At 36.9% G+C, this 20,032-nt stretch overlaps 1 protein-coding gene across 1 annotated transcript in view; it reads left to right on the top strand.

Moving 5' to 3' along the window:
• The window catches only part of CFAP47 (cilia and flagella associated protein 47), an 801,982-nt gene that overhangs the window by 499,923 nt on the left and 282,027 nt on the right, over positions 1-20,032 (top strand). The window contains 2 exon segments of the mRNA XM_053705439.1: positions 7,558-7,632; positions 18,466-18,477. Coding sequence (XP_053561414.1) covers positions 7,558-7,632; positions 18,466-18,477 — 87 coding nt within the window.

Below are 20,032 nucleotides of genomic sequence, written 5' to 3' on the forward strand. Positions count from 1 at the left end.
TTTATTTAGGCTACGGCTTCCTCATGTCATTGTGGGCATTGGTGCTGTTTTTGTCCGTTCCCTCCCCTTTGTGGTGTGGGGGGGTTGAACAACAAGTAAGTTTTACTGCTTTTATGCATGGGGGCAGCTTACTGCGGCTCTGTGGCTTGTTCTGTTCCGACTGATTTTAAGTCTCCCTGTTTTCAATGACAGGGATTGTGCCAGAATTTCCTAAGGGGATCTATGTGCGCTTTTTCTATACCAAGTCCTAGGGGGTTCTCCGTAAGAGTGCCCTTAAGTTTGTGTTGGCACCCAAGCTCTGTTGGAGGGGGTGAGCTCCTCTCCATTTTACATTTCCCAGGGGGCTTGGGTCTCCTTGTTCCCTTTGTCTATCAGACATGCCTATAGCTGGGCTGGGCTGGTCTGGTGCTTGGAGCAGGATCTGAGATCTGTTTGCTCTGCTATTTATTACTCGGGTTATGCAAGTTTTTGGTGAGCCTTTCTTAGGGGGCTCTGTTTATCTTCCACGTTCATATCGCTTCAAAAAATTTGTTTCGGTTCGGATTGATTCGGATCGATTCAAATTTCGGTTCGGATCTATTTGAATTCGGAAAAAATTGAATGAATTTGTTTCAGATTCATTCAGATTCTTTCGAATTCAAAAAAATTTGGCTGGATTCGGTTCGATTCGGAAATTCGGAATTTCAGTAAGTGTTAGGTGGGATGTGCTGTGTATTACACTAGTATTATGTACTGTATATTAGGTTTAACCCATAGCAATTCGGAAATTCAAATCGATCCGAATCTCCAAATTCGACAAATTCGTCCGAATTTCGATTTGGACCGAATCGAATCGCACATGTCTAGTTCATATCTTGTGGGAAGTTTTGGCTGCATCTTGGGAGTCGTCTTTGGATGAAGGTAGAGTGCAGTGTTTTGGCTCTTTAGGTGTTATCATCAGATGTTCACCTATATGAGCTTGGAGCGTGAGGCTTAGGGTTTAGGAATAATTAGATATTCTGAGCTGCTTTTCAGTGGTTTTTGGAGACCTTTGTCTTAAAGTGTCTCTAGGGTGTGGATACACTCTACTTAGGGAAGATTATCTTCTCTGTTAAGACTCCAGGATTCTTGAAACCTTGGATGCTGTGCAGACTGGAGTTTGGGTCTGCCTCCCTTTGTTTCTTCTGGATGGTTATGTTCTTGTTAGCTTAGCCCTGGTTTTCGGTGTTTTAGCTTTTTGTCTTTGGGGTTCGTTTGTGCCCCACTTTGTGATTCTTTGGAGTCCTTTATGGATGTCTTATCCATTTCCTTTTCTTCTTTTTGGCAGAATCTGTGTTGTAGCCCTTTCTCTAGCAAGAGGTGTGTTGTTGTGAGACCTGCTGTCAGAGGACGGTGTCTCTGCGGAGGCTTGTTGGCTCAGTTGAGTCTAGGTTCTGCGGTCTCTAGCAAGGTTATGGACTTATACGGGTCAGTGTCCTTGGGCTTTTTCCTTTTTCATTTTTTTCTTGGCTTCGGACAAAGCTGGTTTTTGTTTGGGTAGGAGTTTTCAGGCCTGGTGCCCTCAGAATGGGCCACCTCCTTGTACCCTCCTATTTTTGCATTCAGTGTCCTCTATAGCTTCGGAATTGTTTTCTCAATAGTAATGAATGCAGCTGTGGACTCTTTCTGTTTATAAAGAAAAACATAAATTATGCTTACCTGATAATTTTCTTTTCTTCAGACGGAAATAGTCCACAGCTCCCCGCCCGTATTTTTCTGCGGGGCATCTGTCATTTTTGTTCTTCTGGCACCTTTTTCACCCTGATATTTCTCCTACTATTCCTTTTGCCTCAGCAGAATGACTGGGGGATGGGAGAAGTGGGAGGGGTATTTAAGTATTTGGCTGGGGTGTCTTTGCCTCCTGCTGGTGGCCAGGTTCTGAATTCCCTGCAGAATGCAGCTGTGGACTCTTTCCGTCTGAAGAAAAGAAAATTATCAGGTAAGCATAATTTATGTTAATAATAATAATAATTTTAACAATAATAATAATAATAATAATAATATTAATAATCTTAACAATAATAATAATAATAATAATAATAATAATAATTTTAACTAAATACTTTATGGAGTAGTTCATTTTATATATAAAGTTAATTTAATGCACTCCAGCATATTTACATTTTGAAGACAGATATCATTTGCTGCTAATTTTATCAAGCTGTGGACAACTAGCAAATATGTCTGCTCACGTATGGGATGAACAAGCAGTTTTTACATTACACGTTGCCCAAGGAAATGCTTGTGCAGCCTAGCCCCTGCTTTTGTGCAACCAATCAGTGGTTAAAGTCTGGACTAATTTAAATCTGCCACTGCTGAACTTTCTTATTTACTCCTATTATCAAGTTTCATTCTCTTGCTATCTTTATTTGAAAAAGAAGGCATCTAAGCTTTTTTTTTTGGTTCAGTGTTCTGGACAGCACTTTTTTATTGGTGGATTTATTTATCCACCAATCAGCAAGGACAACCCAGGTTGTTCACCAAAAATGGGCCGGTATCTAAACTTACATTCTTGCATTTGAAATAAAAGTAACAAAAGAATGAAGAAAATTTGATAATAGGAGTAAATTAGAAAGTTGCTTAAAATGTCATGCTCTATCTGAATCATAAGAGAAAACATTTGGGTTCAGTGTCCCTTTAATGTTAGTTTGCACGCTTGCATGAGTGAGTCTGAAGTGCAAGGGGTTCCAACCTGCATTTGGAGCTTGAGAAATGGAGCCCTCAGAGTCATAAAATATTACAGCAAAAAAACTAAAAGCATGATGAATATTTTGGATACTTTCTCATAATTGAACACAATTGAACTAAAACATAATTTTAGGTCAGAACCAGGCCGGGGAACATGACAAAACAATAATAGCAAAATGATACATTTGAAAACAATGCATGACGTCTAAACAAACTTTTATAGTTGGTTTATGTGTACTTTTAGGGTAGATCTGTTATAATCTGCCATAAAGAGCAACTTAGTAAAGGAGCATATAGGTCCTGTGTGTGAGTATGTGGAGGAGATCAAGAAATGTAAGGCAAGGTGAACAGGGAGAATGTTCTTAAAAGTGATGAAGAGGAGTCAAAAATGTATTTGCAGACTCTTGCAAATGTGGTGGTGGTGGGGATACGGACATTGAAAAAGAGTCAATTATATAAAATCTGTATTTATCATATTTCACTTAATAAAACCTTTAATATGTGATGCAGCTACTATGCAATGACAATCTAATCAATTCACAGTTTTCATCAATCTTATACGTTTTTAGATGTTTGCTGTTTTCTATAAGACATATTTTTGCTACATGCTGATGAATTTCAGTTCAAGTTTTTTCTTTTAAAATCACTAACTTAATCTGTGTTACTAAGAAACACATTGCACTATCAGGGACATCTTAAACTGTCGTTTCTACTACTGAGGTGGCAAAGTGCAATGAAACTAAGTGAACAAAATGCATAAACATAACATCTACTTTATTCTGATATTTGTTAAAACCATGGTTTTTGGTGAAAAAAACTGACTAAAGTCTTTATTAAACTGATTGTCTCAAAACAGATTAAAGTGTTTCAAATGTGTTTTCAAATTTAGTAGTATTAGACATTATGTGCTCTGTAACATTGCAATAGGAAAATTGAAGAATTCATAAAGATTTTGTACCTGCTTCTTGTCACAGCTGCAAATTAAGCTCAATTATAATCTGCAACTATTTCATAATCAATTAGTTACACTGTGAAACATATTGGCAACACAAAAACTGTAAATAATTAAAACAATAAAAACTGTAACATGCAAAAAATAAGGGGCACTAGATTCCTTTTAAATTCCACATGCTGGGTCAAGGTGTAGGTCAATTTTCTTAAAGTGATAGTAAACTTTCCACTTTGTACCACTTCAAAAGTAATATTTTTGCTGAGCTAACAGTTTGAAATATTCTTCAATCTGTGGTCTAGTTACAACAAAAGTGCGGTATGGCTAGAGCGCTGATTGGATCACAGTTCAAATCGCTAGCTCAACAAAAAAAAATATTTTGAAGTGGGCAGCCTGAGAATGTTTACTTTCAATTTAACTGTGCCTCTAGAATCCCCTGCCAGGTGCACGACCAGCCCCTAAAGACACCTAGTTCTATCCAGGGAGACTTCTTTACAATAACCAAGCAAATATTTTACAACTACGAACATTTTGCAAGCGTGCTTGCTAAGTATTACAGTTGTAATTATTGTTTTTTCTCACATTAGTTGCTGTTCCCTTTGATTTGTGAGATATCTTGTGTTGGGTACTTCAAACAACTATGGATGTCAATGTTGGAAACACCCCATACCATACTTTCTAATAAGTTAAGAGATGCTTGATGAATTTTGAACATGATCTAACGTTTTTAAAACAAGTTCTATTGGCAACCTCATGAGTGTCTATGAAACTAGGTCATTGACTCTGAGCTTAGGAAATATGGTGTTTGCAAAATCTGAAGATCACAACATTTAAAAATGCTTTTGATTCCATTTGCATGCAACAAAATATAAACTTTACAAACCAAGGTAACAAGTAATGGTAGAATATTGTTTTAAATATAATCTAAGATTATTATTAAATATGTACAGATATAATTTTATTTTATTTCAATAAAATATGTAATTATTTTAGATTATTTTATTAAGCGTGCATATTCTTGAGTCCCCTGCCAGCCCCCCATTTAGAGTGTGTTTTTTTTCCATTGAGGCCACTGATCCAGTCATAAGAGTTGTGGCGTGGCTCATTGTTTTCGACTCTACACACATGCGCAATAGCACCTGAAGGGAAATTAGAAGTACATAGTTGTAAATAGAGTTCTGATTCAGTGTTTACTTGGATATCTGCATTCTAGCACATTGCTAGGAGACATTGGAGGGGCAGTGTAGAGAATGAACTGCGCATGTGTACAACGTATTTAGGGGGTGGGACTACACTTTACATCATTACATTACAGGAAGGGAGCAGAGGGACTACCAAACGCTGGTATGAAAAAATGTAAATATTTTTAAAAAGTTATTAAAAATTACATAAATTATTAGTGCATAATAAGTGGAGATGGCACTTATATTATATTATAGCCTGACTGTCAAAAGCTTTAATTTACCATCATTTTAAAGAGTATTTATAATCATTGTAGATTTGTTGCTAGCTTATGGCAGATACAGTTTTTTTTAAATATTATCCACTGAATTTCTGCTTCACCTTAGCTTGTGTTCATATGCTGTAGTTGCTCTTATTTTATGGTATCCTTTGGATTTTTTCTTAGTGTTCCTTATAATTTTAGGCATAAAAATATGAATTAACAGATAAACATGTAATTATTTAAACTGCTTGTAGTGTAATAATAAAACCTACAACTCCCATATTTTAAAAAAATAAAATAAAATTGGTGGGCGGGGGGCAGGATTTACAAGAACAAAAGTGAAACTTAAAGGGACATAATACTCATATGGTAAATCACTTGAAACTGATGCAGTATAACTGTAAAAAGCTGACAGGAAAATATCACCTGAGCATCTCTATGTAAAAAAGGAAGATATTTTACCTCACAATCTCCTCAGCTCAGCAGAGTAAGTTCTGTTTAAAATGTTATACTCAGCTGCTCCCAGCTGCAGGTAAAAAAAAATAAAAAAATAATGAAATGAACTGCAGCCAATCAGCATCAGTAGTGCTGAGGTCATGAACTCTTTTACTGTGATCTCATGAGATTTCACTTAACTCTCATGAGATTTCATAGTAAGCTTCCTTTACCTGATTGGTGAAATAATATGAGAGTGCATGAGACTCATCCCCTAAGATGTCCCGGGACAGACACACTAAAATGCTGCTTAGAAATCCTTTACAATGGGAGGTGGCTACTGAGGAACTTTTGAGGTAAAATATCTTTCTTTTTTACATAGAGATGTTCAGGTGATATTTTCTAGTCAGCTTTTTACAGCTATACTGCATCACTTTCAAGCGTTTAAACATTTGGGTATTATGGCCCTTTAAATACTTATTGGCTGAATCAGTCAACTGACAAGGACATTTCTGGATGTCTAGTAGTGTTCTAGCCTTTCCTTCCTGCATAAACATCTTTCCTGGCTTTAGACTAACAGTTTTAACAATATAAACCAATCAACTAAATTTATTTTCAGCAAGCATTTGTTCATTAGTTAAAGGAGTTGCTTGTTTTTTGTTTTCAAATAAATACAAAAAATACAGCATTATTAGTGACTTTTTGCATAAGTCCAAATCTGAATGCTATGCCTATAAATCAGTAGAAAAAGAGTAGCACCTGTGTAATGGCGAGCATGCAAGTTGTAGAAGCCACTGCACAACTTCCCAAAAATGTCCAAAAACAAATACAGCACCACTCGAAAATCTTTCATCAGCACGTTTTATTGATGGGATAAAATCCCCCTAAGATCCAACAATGACCTGCTCCTTGCATCTTCTACCATCACATCCTTCCAAGTTAGACTGCAGAACTTCTCTTGACCGACACCAACCCTCTGGAACGAACTTCATTGAACTTTCAGACTTTCCCCTAACCGCTTCTCCTTTAAACGCTTGCTAAAGAATTTTTTGTTCAGGGAAGCCTATCATCCAAATTAGTAACACATTAATTACACTTACCTAATTGCCCTCATCTAACTCTGTACTAACATTCTTACCTTTGCAGTCCTCACCTCCTGTTTCTCACCCTCCTACCAATCTAGATTGTAAGTTCCCACGGGAATAGGGCCCTCAATCCCCCCAGGAATTTGCGTGTTAATTTTTTTGCAGTGTCTTGTGTTGTATTGTATTGTATCACTGTTGTACTTTTATCTTTGTACCTATAGACAGCGCTGTGGAATCTGTTGGTGCTTTATAAATAAAGAATAAAAATAATAAATAACAAAACAATATATGCAAACTTTATGGCAAGATGCCCCTGGTCTAAAATCAGTCCTTTTTGATTGTCATCATTAGTAACTTGGGTTTATGCAGAGTAATGTAGTTAAGTGAACAAAAACTTTATTTAAATGATAAAAAAATAACTGGTAGGTGCAGTTTATGAAATGTATATGAATATTTCACTCATTGGTAGATACCATTCATAATTTTGTAAAGCATAATATAGAAAGAGGAATTTATTGAATACCTTTTTAAACTGCTTTTGTTTTATAGTTTTTTTTTCTTAAAAATAAATAAATAAAGTAATTAAATAATTAATTAAAGTTCTAGACTTGCATAAAACTAAGTCTTGTGTCTGTATTCTGAGGGTATGTCTCTAACCACCAATACAGATGTGGTTGTTGTGATTGTGAGCCGCCTGTGAGAAATTAATAACAATTTCAACAGCTCAAATTTTTTTATGTTAGCATTTGTTAACATATTTACTTGCTGCTCTTCCATATACAAGATAGAAAAAATTGTGTACCTTTACTATTAGAAAAATTACACCATCAGTTGACTTTTTAATATACATTATTTGCTATTAGATAACAGCCGTTAATGTAAAACTCTTATGAAACTAATATGGCCATTAATATAACATCTGCTACTTGCTTTTCTAGGTGTAATTTCATTTGTTGCGGATGATTTTGAACAACAGCAGTTCCAACATGGCATCTCACCAGACGATACAGATGGTAGACACACTCATCATAAATTAATAGCAGAGGAAGTTCAAGCTGTTGATGTTTCATCACCTGGTATGTATAATTTTAATAATAATTACTTTACCAATCTGCAACTTAAGTTTACATTGAATTTGTATTTTTTTTTTTTTAGCCAAGTCAAAGACCTATTCTATTATTTATTCAAATTAGATGGGATATGTATTTCATAGCCATAGTGGGAATCAATTTATACACTTATGGTTGGGAAATCTGTAAGCCACTGTGGGATATGATAATAAGTAAAACTAAAAAATATGAGATGATAAGCTGAGAAATGTGCTGCACTAGATTTATGCATAATTGTTTAGGTTGAGATTGATTATATTTTTTAACATAATATAAATGTGTTCTAATTTCATCTTCCTGCTCATCAATCATTTAGGGTAAATATTACAAAAATATGATTATTCTGCATTATAACTTATAGTCTTATTTATATTTATGTGTCCTTATTTTTGTAAATGTAATTAAACTCCATGCAAAAGTCTTACTTGAAAACCATAACATGATTTGAGTTTAGATAAAAAGGGCAAATAACATCTGTTGTATGCCTATTGAGTATTTAAAGCTTCATGAAAGAAAAATATTATTTGTATATTTACAATCAGATTTGAGTCAAAACTTTTCTGAGGATCAATCTGTGTGCGGGTTAGCATATTACTTTTAGATATTTCTTACACACTTACAGAAGTGTATGTTTGCATGTCTGTATTTATATAGGTATGTATCTATGTAGGTATGTATGTATGTATGTATGTATGTATGTAGGTATGCATATATTTATGTATGTATGTATGGTTGTATTTATGTAGGTATACATGTATTTATGTAGGTAGGTATGTATTTATGTATGTATGTATGTATCTAAAAACTAATTAAGAATGTTTAGTGTGACTTATATCCCATTAGTACCCCCTATTTTAATGGGTATTATGGCCGTTCTAAACATCACTCATATTACAAGCTGAAAGTTATGTGTTGCATTCGATCACAACACATAATCGCGGAAAAAAATAAAAAATGCGATTTGAGGCCTAAAGTAAATTTTTAGGGCTAGAAGAAAGTATAACAAAACATGTAAAACTTTTTAAAATAAAGTATTATATATATATATATATATATATATATATATATATATATATATATATAGCAAAACAGGAAACAGCACTCTCTGGACTTAAGTAAAAAACAAGTAGTTTATTCAGTAACGTTTCGGGGAATGCTCCCCTTCATCAGACCTGGTCTGATGAAGGGGATCATTCCCCGAAACGTTACTGAATAAACTACTTGTTTTTTACTTAAGTCCAGAGAGTGCTGTTTCCTGTTTTGCTACATTTCAACTACTCTAGCACCCTGGCCCTTGGAGAACTGTTTGTGAGAGTGCAACTGACTCTTTTTGCCTATATATATATATATATATATATATATATATACTGTATATATTATATAATTTTAGCTGTTAGAAAAAAAAAGATTGGAGTTGAAGTAATATAATAATTTTGGACTTAAAAAAGGAATTGGACAATTGATTCACATACTGTTTGATGGCCAGGTGTGGGTTGCTCCCTCATTATTCAATTAAATATCAAGCATTTTAAAGGTTTAGAGTTGATTCCAAATGTGGGATTTGCATTTGAAAGTTGTTGCTGTGAGCTCTCAATAGGAGGTCCAAAGTGCTGTCAATGCAAGTAAAGCAGGCTATCAGTGGGCTGAAAAATATAATCCCATCAAAGACGTAGCAGAATCTTTAAATGTGATCCAATAAAAAATTTGTACATTCTTTAAAAGGAGGAATCCACTGGTAAGCTCAGCAACACCAAAATACTATATGGCCATATAAGACAACTGCAGTAGATGATCGCAAAATTCTTTGCTTGAAGAAAAACCCCTTCACAATATCTAGCCAAGTCAAGAACACTATTCAGGAGGTAAACATATAATTGTCAAAGTCTACAATCAAAAGAAGACTTAATGAAAGTAAACACAGAGGGTTTACTACAAGGTGCAAACCATTGATAAGCCAAAATAAAAGAAGGACAAATTGGAAAAAAATATTAAATAAAAAATAAAGTCTGCTAGTTCTGGAACAATATTCCTTGGACGGATGAAACTAGGATCCACCTATATCAGAATGCTGGGAATAGAAGTGTATGGATGGTTCATGATATGAAGCATACCACATTATCTATGAAATATGGTGGAGGTAGTGTTATAGCATGGGCATGCATGGCTACCAGTGTAACTGGGTCACTAGTCTTTATGATGTTACAGCTGACAGAAGCAGAAGGATGAGTTTTAGTGTATTGGGCTAGATTATCTGCTTAGGTTTAGCCAAATGTTGCAAAACTGATAAGATGACACTTTCATCTACTACATATGGACAATTGCTCTAAACATACCTCAAAAGAGGGAGGCGGAGCCAGCGCTCAACAATGGCGGCTGCACCTTAAGTGAGCTCTCGCTTCTGAGCCATGCAATAACAAAATAAAACGGATTTGTACCCCCTTCCAGCTCTCATAACTATCGTGGGCTGTGTGTTGGCTACGGTCTTAACTTCATCGCATAAGAAGAGCAATCCTAGTTAGCACAGATTGGCGGCATCTCTAAATCAGGGTCTAGGCCACACGACAGCATCGCAAAGTCTCAGAGCGGCGGGAATACAAAACAACAGAGACGGAGCACTGTTTACCTGAACTGACTGCTCTCAGCTGCACCACAGGGGTCGACCGGGATACCGGAGCTTCTGAAGCTGGGACTCGGCTGAATCCGGACACACTACGGGGGAGCAGAGGTGAGGCCGTGCTTCATACAGACTGCGCAACAAGTCACACAAACTGCGCAACAAGTCCAGTCACACACATTAGCAGCGTTCTGTTGCACATCTAAGAGCTGGAGGGGCAATAATCCAAGTAAACAGTCAAACGATAGCATTACATATATGCCCACATTAATAACAAAATATTTCCCAGTGCAGGCAATATAAAATAAAGGACTGTAAACCTTTCTGACTGCATAAAAAAAAAAAAAAAAAAAAAAAGAGAAAAAAAAAAAGAACAAAACTACAGGGGAGGAAGAGACACAACATGTCACCAAAGAAAGGGAAGATAAAGGAAATACAGGGGAAAGCTGCCCCTACTAAAACTCCTTCAGTCAATAATTTTTTTAAATCTCTTGAACAGCCCAATCCCTCTAACAAACAATTGGCTGCAATAAATCTGCAAGACACAGCAATCTCCTCAGATTCTGAAGAGGACAGTGCCTCAGAGGTAATCACCATCCCAAAAGCCCTTTTTAATTCTTTGCCATCAAAACAAGATTTCTCATCTTTAATTTCCCAAGTGAAGCAGTGCATAAGAGATGAACTATTGGATATAAAAAAGGATCTCAATGATCTGGGTCACAGGATAGAAAAAATAGAGACTGACCAAGATGCACAGGCAAAAACTATTTCAGAAGTACACTCCCAAATGGTGAAACAAGGGGATTACATTCAAGACCTTGAAAATCACATTGATGACATTGAAAACCGAAGCAGGAGGCAAAACATCAGATTTAGAGGGATCCCTGAAAACATTGAGGCAACGGATCTAGAAAGATACCTGCAGGGCTTATTCACCTTTCTTAGGGGAGAGGAGGCAGCTGACATAGTGGAGTTTGACAGGGTTCATAGAGCTCTGCGCCCTAAACCTCTTGACACTCAACCACCAAGAGATGTTATAGCTAAAATTACAAAATATACAGTTAAGGAAGAAATTATGAGATTGGCGAGGGCAAAACAACCAATTAAATATGACAACTCCAACCTGCAGGTGTTCCCAGACCTTTCAGTGAGAACATTACAAAAAAGAAAAGAATTAGCCCCTCTTACAAGCATGCTCAGAAAGCAGAACATAGTATATAGGTGGGGATTCCCATTTCACTTGCTGATCAGTTGGAAGGGAACCAGGATATCCTGCAGGTCATGGGAGGACATCCCAGAAATTTGCAAGACTCTAGATTTACCAACACCTCAACCTCCTGATATCCCTCCACAGGCGGATCACCGAACAGCTCAGCGACTCATGGACCCTCTTCCACAGAGACTGGAATGGCAGAGATCTCAACCAAAAAAACCACGTAGACAAACCTCGACCACAAACAATATCCCAGGAGTGGGGACATGAACAGATACATCATATATCCTTTTTCTCTTTCTAAATATATGCGTTACCACGGAGACCAATTGTCTCTTTTTTGGTGTTTTATGTGCTTTGTTACTCTCATGTTGAAGTTTGCTATATGTTTTCCCCTTTCCTTTTAGGAGAAAACAAAGGTGTCTCAAGATGTGGATCTGCCATTGCATTCTGAACTATGCTGGACACCTACATATCCAATAGGGCAATAATATTTTCCTCCTCCGGTGAAAATACAAGGGGGAAGTACCTATTTTTAGTTAAAATTACATTTATTGCTATTGTAGTATTACAAGTTGTTGCATGGCAAAGAGGAAATATTTCCTCAGTTACATAATGTTTATGTCTTTTAATGTTCATACTAATATATTAGTTAGTAGTTATGACATGTTTAGTGTTGAAAGTATTTTTTTTTGTTTAGGTTGCAATTACAGGACTCGTCTAAATAAGCAGGTCTTACAAATACTATTCTATTTTTACCCAAATGCATGATACACAGGGGAACACAATATCTATAATTTCACAAAATACAAAAGGCCTTAACTGTCCGGCTAAGAGGAGGGCGGCTATGAGGGACATCCAAAATAGAGGGGGAAATATAGTAATGCTGCAGGAGACCCACTTTAAGTTAGGAAAAGTACCTAAATATTTTTCCTCTCATTTTACCCAACACTTCCATTGCCCTAATACATACAAAAAGACTAATGGTGTGAGCATACTCCTTAGTAAATTTCTACCATTCACATTATTGCATTCTGACAAAGATAAAGAAGGTAGATATCTATGTTTAGTAGGCCTTCTATTCGGTAAGCCAATCACTTTGGTAAATCTATACGTACCTAATAAAAACCAAGACTCCTTTATACAAAAAATCACCTCTAAACTAATCCCTTTAGTAAAAGGTCCTCTCATAATGGCTGGGGACCTTAATGTTACCCTTAATCCACAAATAGACTGTTCCACCTCCATCTCTAGGGTCCCTCAAACAACTCTTGCTTCTATCTGGCAAAATCTCAAGTTATTAACATTACATGATACTTGGAGATATCTACACCCGGGGAAAAGGGACTTTACCTTTTTCTCCCATCCCCAAAAAACATACTCCAGGTTAGATTACATACTAGTAGATCACTTGGCTCTCACTTGGGTGGCAGGTGCAGATATCAAACATACTACCTGGTCAGACCACTCCATGACGACTTGTAGTCTACACTGGCCATCAGCTCCCCCTAAAGCTTTCATTTGGAAGCTAGATGAATCAATCCTACTTGACGCTGACTCTAAAGACAAATTACTACAGCTCCTGGACACTTATTTTACAATAAATGACAACAAAGAAGTGGATCTGGGTACGATATGGGAAGCCCACAAGAGTTACATTAGGGGGGAATTAATAAAGCTAAAAGCTCAAAGAAACAAAAGAGATAGACAAGAATATAACTCCATAGCCCAAAGGGTATTAGAACTGGATTACCTCCATAAAACGCAGCCGACTAATGAAACTATTTTAAGTCAACTTAATGAATATAGATCCAAGCTAAACAAACTCCTCCATATGAAGGCACAAAAACAACACCTACACTCCCAACAAAGATTTTATAGCGAAGGGAACAAAGCAGGAAAGTTGCTAGCAAAGGCATTAAAAAAACAAAAGGCTAAATCATATGTACATTTCCTCACTAGTGACACCGGAAGACATATTGAAGACACGACAGGTATAGCGGACTTATTTAAACAATTCTATCATCATCTATATAACCTATTCCCAGATAGGGATCCAACAACCCATAAGAAAGCATGTGAGGACTTCTTGCGGGAAATTCCGGTGCCCAAAATACCGGAGGACCTGCTGGAACCACTCTCTCTTCCAGTTACGGAATTGGAGGTTAGGGAAGCTATCAAAAACCTGAAGATAAATAAGGCCCCGGGCCCTGATGGTTTCTCGGGTCTATATTACAAGGTCTTCTCTAAACTTCTCTCCCCATTTCTTACACGCCTGTTCAATCTCATCCCAGACCAACTCCACTTCCCAGATTCAATGCTACAGGCGCATATCTCAGTATTACCCAAGCCCGGGAAAAATCCAGATGTCCCTGCAAACTTCAGACCGATTTCCTTACTGAATGTCGACCTGAAGTTATATGCAAAGATTCTGGCGAACAGAATGAACCGTATTCTTCCTATAATAATAAACCAAGACCAAGTAGGTTTTGTACCACAGAGAGAGGCAAAAGATAACACCATTAAAGTACTAGACCTTTTAGACCACATACAGACTAACAATATTCCAGCCATTTACTTATCTACGGACGCCGAAAAGGCTTTTGACCGTTTAGACTGGACATTCCTACAATCCACATTACACCATTTTGGCCTCCCTGACAAATTTATAAGACAAGTTACTGCACTATACCAATCCCCGACAGCCCAGATTAAAGTCAATGGTTCCCTTTCGGAGCCGTTTGAAATAAGGAATGGCTCTAGACAGGGCTGCCCCTTATCCCCCCTATTGTTTGTACTCTCTCTAGAACCACTGGCCATTAACATACGATCAAACCCCAAAATTAGCGGAATATCGGTAAACAAGAAATCATATAAATTGGCAATATTTGCAGACGATATCCTAATGACCCTTACTAATCCGACTACATCTCTCTCTGTGGTACTGGGGGAATTATCCAAATTTGGGCGGGTATCTAATTTTTTGGTAAATCTTAAAAAGTCAGAATTACTCACCTTGAATGTACCCCCTAAAACCATATCTGAAATCTTACAAACTTGCCCATTTAGGCTGCAAAAAGAATCCTTAAAATATTTAGGCCTTCACTTGTCCCCAGACCCTACCACATTACGAAAATTAAATTACGGCAAATTGATAGGAGAATTCAAACAACTCACTTCAAACTGGCTACCTAAACATTTATCCTGGTTGGGGAGATTACAGGCGGTAAAAATGACACTACTACCAAAGGCACTGTACCTGTTACAAACCTTGCCACTGAAAGGGGCACTGCAAGACATTCATACTCTACAAGCCATTATTAATGACTATATTTGGAGACGTAGACCCCCAAGGATAAACAAACAAACTCTATATACACCAACCATAGAGGGGGGATTGGGGGTCCCAGACTTGATAACTTATAAACAAGCAATATCCTTACAAAAGGTGGTCGAACTGACTTCCTCAAAGGCAGTTAACTGCAAGAAATGGACACAGCTGGCAAATGACTTGACAAACACAAATAATTTGGGAGTTCTATGTTGGAACCCAGAAGTAGCACATAAACCTACAATTTCACTATCTTCTACCATAAACATGACTTGGTTAGACTGGACCTACCTGCGTAAAAAATATCCCACATTGTCATCCAGATACTCGCCCCTATGCACTCTGCTTAATCTTCAGGACTTCCCTGTAGGTGGGGAATCTCAAAAAGCAACTAAAAATGATTTCTCTAATGCACTCCCCATTTATCTTTTAACACACAATGGGAAACCTCTACCCAAGGCCCAGATAGAACATTTGGGTGATGGTTTTTTAAAACCATGGATAAGATATCATCAAATGTACCATTTTATACTTAGGCATAAACATAATAGCAGTTTGACACGTGAACTCACCACGTTTGAAAAAATATGTGTCAGCGACATAGTCCCCAAGAGACTCATATCCGTTATCTATAAACTGCTCCTGAGTTGTAAGAATTCCACACTACCTAGTTATGTTACAGGCTGGGATAGGGAACTAGGCTCCCAAACATCAAGTAAAACTTGGAAAACGAGATTTAAAGTCTTGGCAAAATCAGCCCACTCCTACAAAGCTCTAGAAACGAACATCAAGATCATGATGCGTTGGTATTTAACTCCTACAAGAATCCAATACATGTTTAGTAGGGCCAGTGACAGATGCTGGAGGGGATGTGGGCAGAAAGGGACTTTCTCACATATCTGGTGGCAGTGCAGCAAATTGGTGCCCTTCTGGGAAAAGATAGGAAATAATATAAATTATATTTTAGGCTTACAAATGTCTCTTAATACAGACATAACACTACTTAATGACAGGCCCCTGATAACATGTAAGATAAGGAAGCACCTTTTCCAAATTTTACTCAACTCAGCAAAGCAGCTGATTCCAAGAAAGTGGAAAACACCCAATATCCCCTCAGAACAAGAGTGGAGAACACTAGTAGATCATTGCTTGTTGATGGAACGTTTTTATTATCTTAGGACAGGGAATTTAAATCTTTTTCATGATATGTTGTTTCTATGGGAGTCTTATACACAGAAGGTAACTGGTACGTGAAAAAATATCATGCATAGTTTTTGAACACCCCAATAAACTTCATGACCACTATTTTTTAGATATGTAAAATATGTCTTGTGACCTGTATCCTGAATTAATGCAACCGGTTTTGGTATTCCTTGTTTTGTATTGTTTATGATTTATTGTTCTGGTGTTAAAATATCCTGAAAAGAGACATTTTATTGATTATTGTGGGATCAATGACCAACGAAGACATGGACATTACCTGTGATAACACTGCCAGAATACGAAAGTCTGAGTTATTACCTAATTACAACCCTGGCAGGTCTATTGCTGGGCATGTATATATGATTGGGCAGGATGCTTCTTGTTGTTTCAATTTCAATATATAAATGTTGTTCATGTCTTCTTATAAAAAAAAAAAAAAAAAAAAAAAAAAACATACCTCAAAAGCAACCAAAGAGCTTTTTAAGTCAAAGAAGTGGAATATTCTTGAATGGCTGAGTCAGTCACCTTATTATAACCCAATTGAACATGCATTAATTTGCTGAAGACAAAACTAAAGGCTGAAAGACCCACAAACAAGCATCAGCTTAAAACAGCTGCAGTAACGGCCAGGCAAAGCATCACTAGGGAGGAAACCAAGATCTGGGTGATATTCAGACTAGTATTGAGTACTATTAATGATAATTTTATTTATAATTATGTTTATGTTAATTTATCTCACTAAATTTGAGCCACTAAAAATGGGTGGATTATAGATTAAATTATACAGTTAATAAAATATTTTTGTTGAACCCCTTGATTTAAAGCTGAAAGTCTGCACTTCAATCACATCTTACTTTCTTCATTTAAAATCCATTGTGGAAGCATAGAGAGCCAAAACTTTGAAAATTGTGTCACTGTCCAAAAATTTATGGACCTTACTGTGTGTGTGTGTTTATGTCCATTTCCATTAAACCAGCACTTTATACAGAGTAATGTTTAGGCTTTATATGTTATTAAGAAACTTATAGGGACAGACTTTACTACCTGTTCCCCAGCTTTGCAAAACCAACATTGTTATATTGATATACTTTATAACCTCTAGCATTGCATGTTTCTAAGCCCATGCAGGCTGCCTCTTATCTTAGTGCTTTTTTAATGTTTTTAAAAATGTTCACTACATCCAGGCAGTGCTAGTTCAGGTGTATCATATAGATAACATTGTGCTCACTCCCGTAGAGAATGATAATGGTTCATAAGAACCAGCACTAATTGGCTAGTATTCAAGATTGTAAAAAGCTAAAAAACAACAACAAAACACAGATATAAGGGGCAGTTTTCAGGGACTTAGCTACAGGTATTCATAGAGGTAAACAGTACATTAATATAGCAGTGTTGGCAATGCAGAATTGGGGAATAGGTAATAAAGGGATTATCTTTTTAAACAATAACAATTTTCAAGTAGACTGTCCCTTTAAAACTCTGCTGTTTGCCATTTCCATGCATTTACAATATATATGTGTATATATATATATATATATATATATATATGCCATGTCAAATTATTCTATTTTCCAAAATAAAATTTGATCCATCAAATAGTTCAGCTTTCAAAATAAAATCTGTTATTTCTAATCACTATGTAAAAAAGAGCAATATACCCTGAATTGATACAAAACCAAAATAACCACTGTGAATGCACATTCCCCCCAAGAGATTTGTAATACCTGTCCTGTAAACAAACAATTTAATATTCGTATTTATAATAGGCAATAAATAAATGCATAAACAAAATAAAATAATCCCAGAAATACTTATTTTATTTACTAATTTGTTATTACTATCAAATTCCAACCAAATCCATTCAGTTGTTTGGACTAAACATGTGTCAAAAATCTTTAAACCCTTGCCATATGGAAAAATGACTAAAACAAACCTCCTCTTGATCTAATTCAAATTGAATTAATTCAAATTTTTAGGTTCTGTAGTGAAAGTTGGTCCAGAGTAAACCATCAAATATCATTCAATTTTGATTTACCATTTCCAAGAGGTAAACATATGAAAATCTGGCTTTATATTGGAATCTTAATTTCTCCAACATTGGTGTGTCCGGTCCACGGCGTCATCCATTACTTGTGGGATATTCTCCTCCCCTACAGGGAAAGGCAAGGAGAGCACACAGCAAGAGCTGTCCATATAGCTCCCCCTCTGGCTCCGCCCCCCAGTCATTCTCCTTGCCGCTCTGAACAAGTAGCATCTCCACTGGGATGGTGAGGAGTTTGTGGTGTTAGTTGTAATTTTTTATTTCTTCTATCAAGAGTTTTTTATTTTATTTTAAAATAGTGCTAGTATGTACTATTTACTCTGAAACAGAAAGAGATGAAGAGTTCTGTTTAAAAGAGGAGTATGATTTTAGCAGCAGTAACTAAAATCGATTGCTGTTCCCACACAGGACTGTTGAGATGAGAGAACTTCAGTTGGGGGGAACAGTTTGCAGACTTTTCTGCTCAAGGTATGACTAGCCATTTTCTAACAAGACTGTGTAATGCTGGAAAGCTGTCATTTTTCCCTCATGGGGATCGGTAAGCCATTTTCTTAGACTTAGAAAAAATAAAGGGCTTATTATGGGCTATTAACTGGTGGACACTCTTAAGGGCTAAATCGATTGTTTATTTAAGTTTTTATTTAAAGTTTGAAGTGGATTTCACACTTTTATTATTTGGGGAACGTTTTTTATCGCCAGGCACTAGTTAAGACACCTTCCCAGTCAGGAAGGGCCTTTCACTGTATTAGGCAGAGCCTCATTTTCGCGCCATTATTGCACAGTTTCTTTTAAGTACAGTGCATGCAGATGCATGTGAGAGGGTCTGGTGTCCACTGAAAAAGTTCCTAGAAGGCTTGAAATACCCCCCTGGGATAGTTAAAGTCACAACAAAGGCTGTGGCTGGGACTGTAGTGGGGTTAAAATTGCAAACGGCTCCGGTTTCCACATTTTAAGGGTTAACAGCTTGGGGTGCAATACTTTGAATGCATTAAGACACTGTGGTGAAAATTTGGTAAAGATTGGATAATTCCTTCATAGTTTTTCACATATTCAGTAATAAAGTGTGCCCTGTTTAACATTTAAAGAGACAGTAACGGTTTTGTTTTAAAACGGTTTTTGTACTTTATTAAACAGTTTAAGCCTGTTTAACATGTCTGTACCTTCTGATAGATCATGTTCTGTATGTATGGAAGCCAATGTGGTTCCCCCTTCAAATATATGTGATAATTGTGCCATAGCGTCCAAACACAGTAAGGACAGTATTGTCACAAATAGTAAGGTTGCCCAGGATGATTCCTCAGATGAAGGAAGTAGAGATAGTTCTACATCTTCTCCTTCTGTGTCTATACCAGTTATGCCCGCGCAGGCGACCCCTAGTACTTCTAGCGCGCCAATACTTGTTACTATGCAACAATTGACGGCAGTAATGGATAACTCCATAGCTAATATTTTATCCAAAATGCCAGCATTTCAGAGAAAGCGCGATTGCTCTGTTTTAAACACTGTAGAGCAGGAGGGCGCTGATGATAATTTTTCTGTCATACCCTCACACCAGTCTGAATTGGCAGTGAGGGAGGGTTTCTCAGATGGAGAAATTTCTGATACAGGAAGAATTTCTCAGCAGGCAGAACCTGATGTTGTGACATTTAAATTTAAATCAGAGCATCTCCGCGCATTACTTAAGGAGGTGCTATCTACTCTGGATGATTGTGACAATCTGGTCATCCCAGAAAACTTGTGCAAGATGGACAAGTTCCTAGAGGTCCCGGTGCACCTTGATGCCTTTCCGATACCTAAACGGGTGGCGGACATAGTGAATAAGGAGTGGGAGAAGCCAGGCATACCTTTTGTCCCTCCTCCTATATTTAAGAAATTGTTCCCTATGGTCGACCCCAGGAAGGA

This window comes from Bombina bombina, chromosome 3, assembly GCF_027579735.1.
Source record: "Bombina bombina isolate aBomBom1 chromosome 3, aBomBom1.pri, whole genome shotgun sequence".
NCBI lineage: Eukaryota > Metazoa > Chordata > Amphibia > Anura > Bombinatoridae > Bombina > Bombina bombina.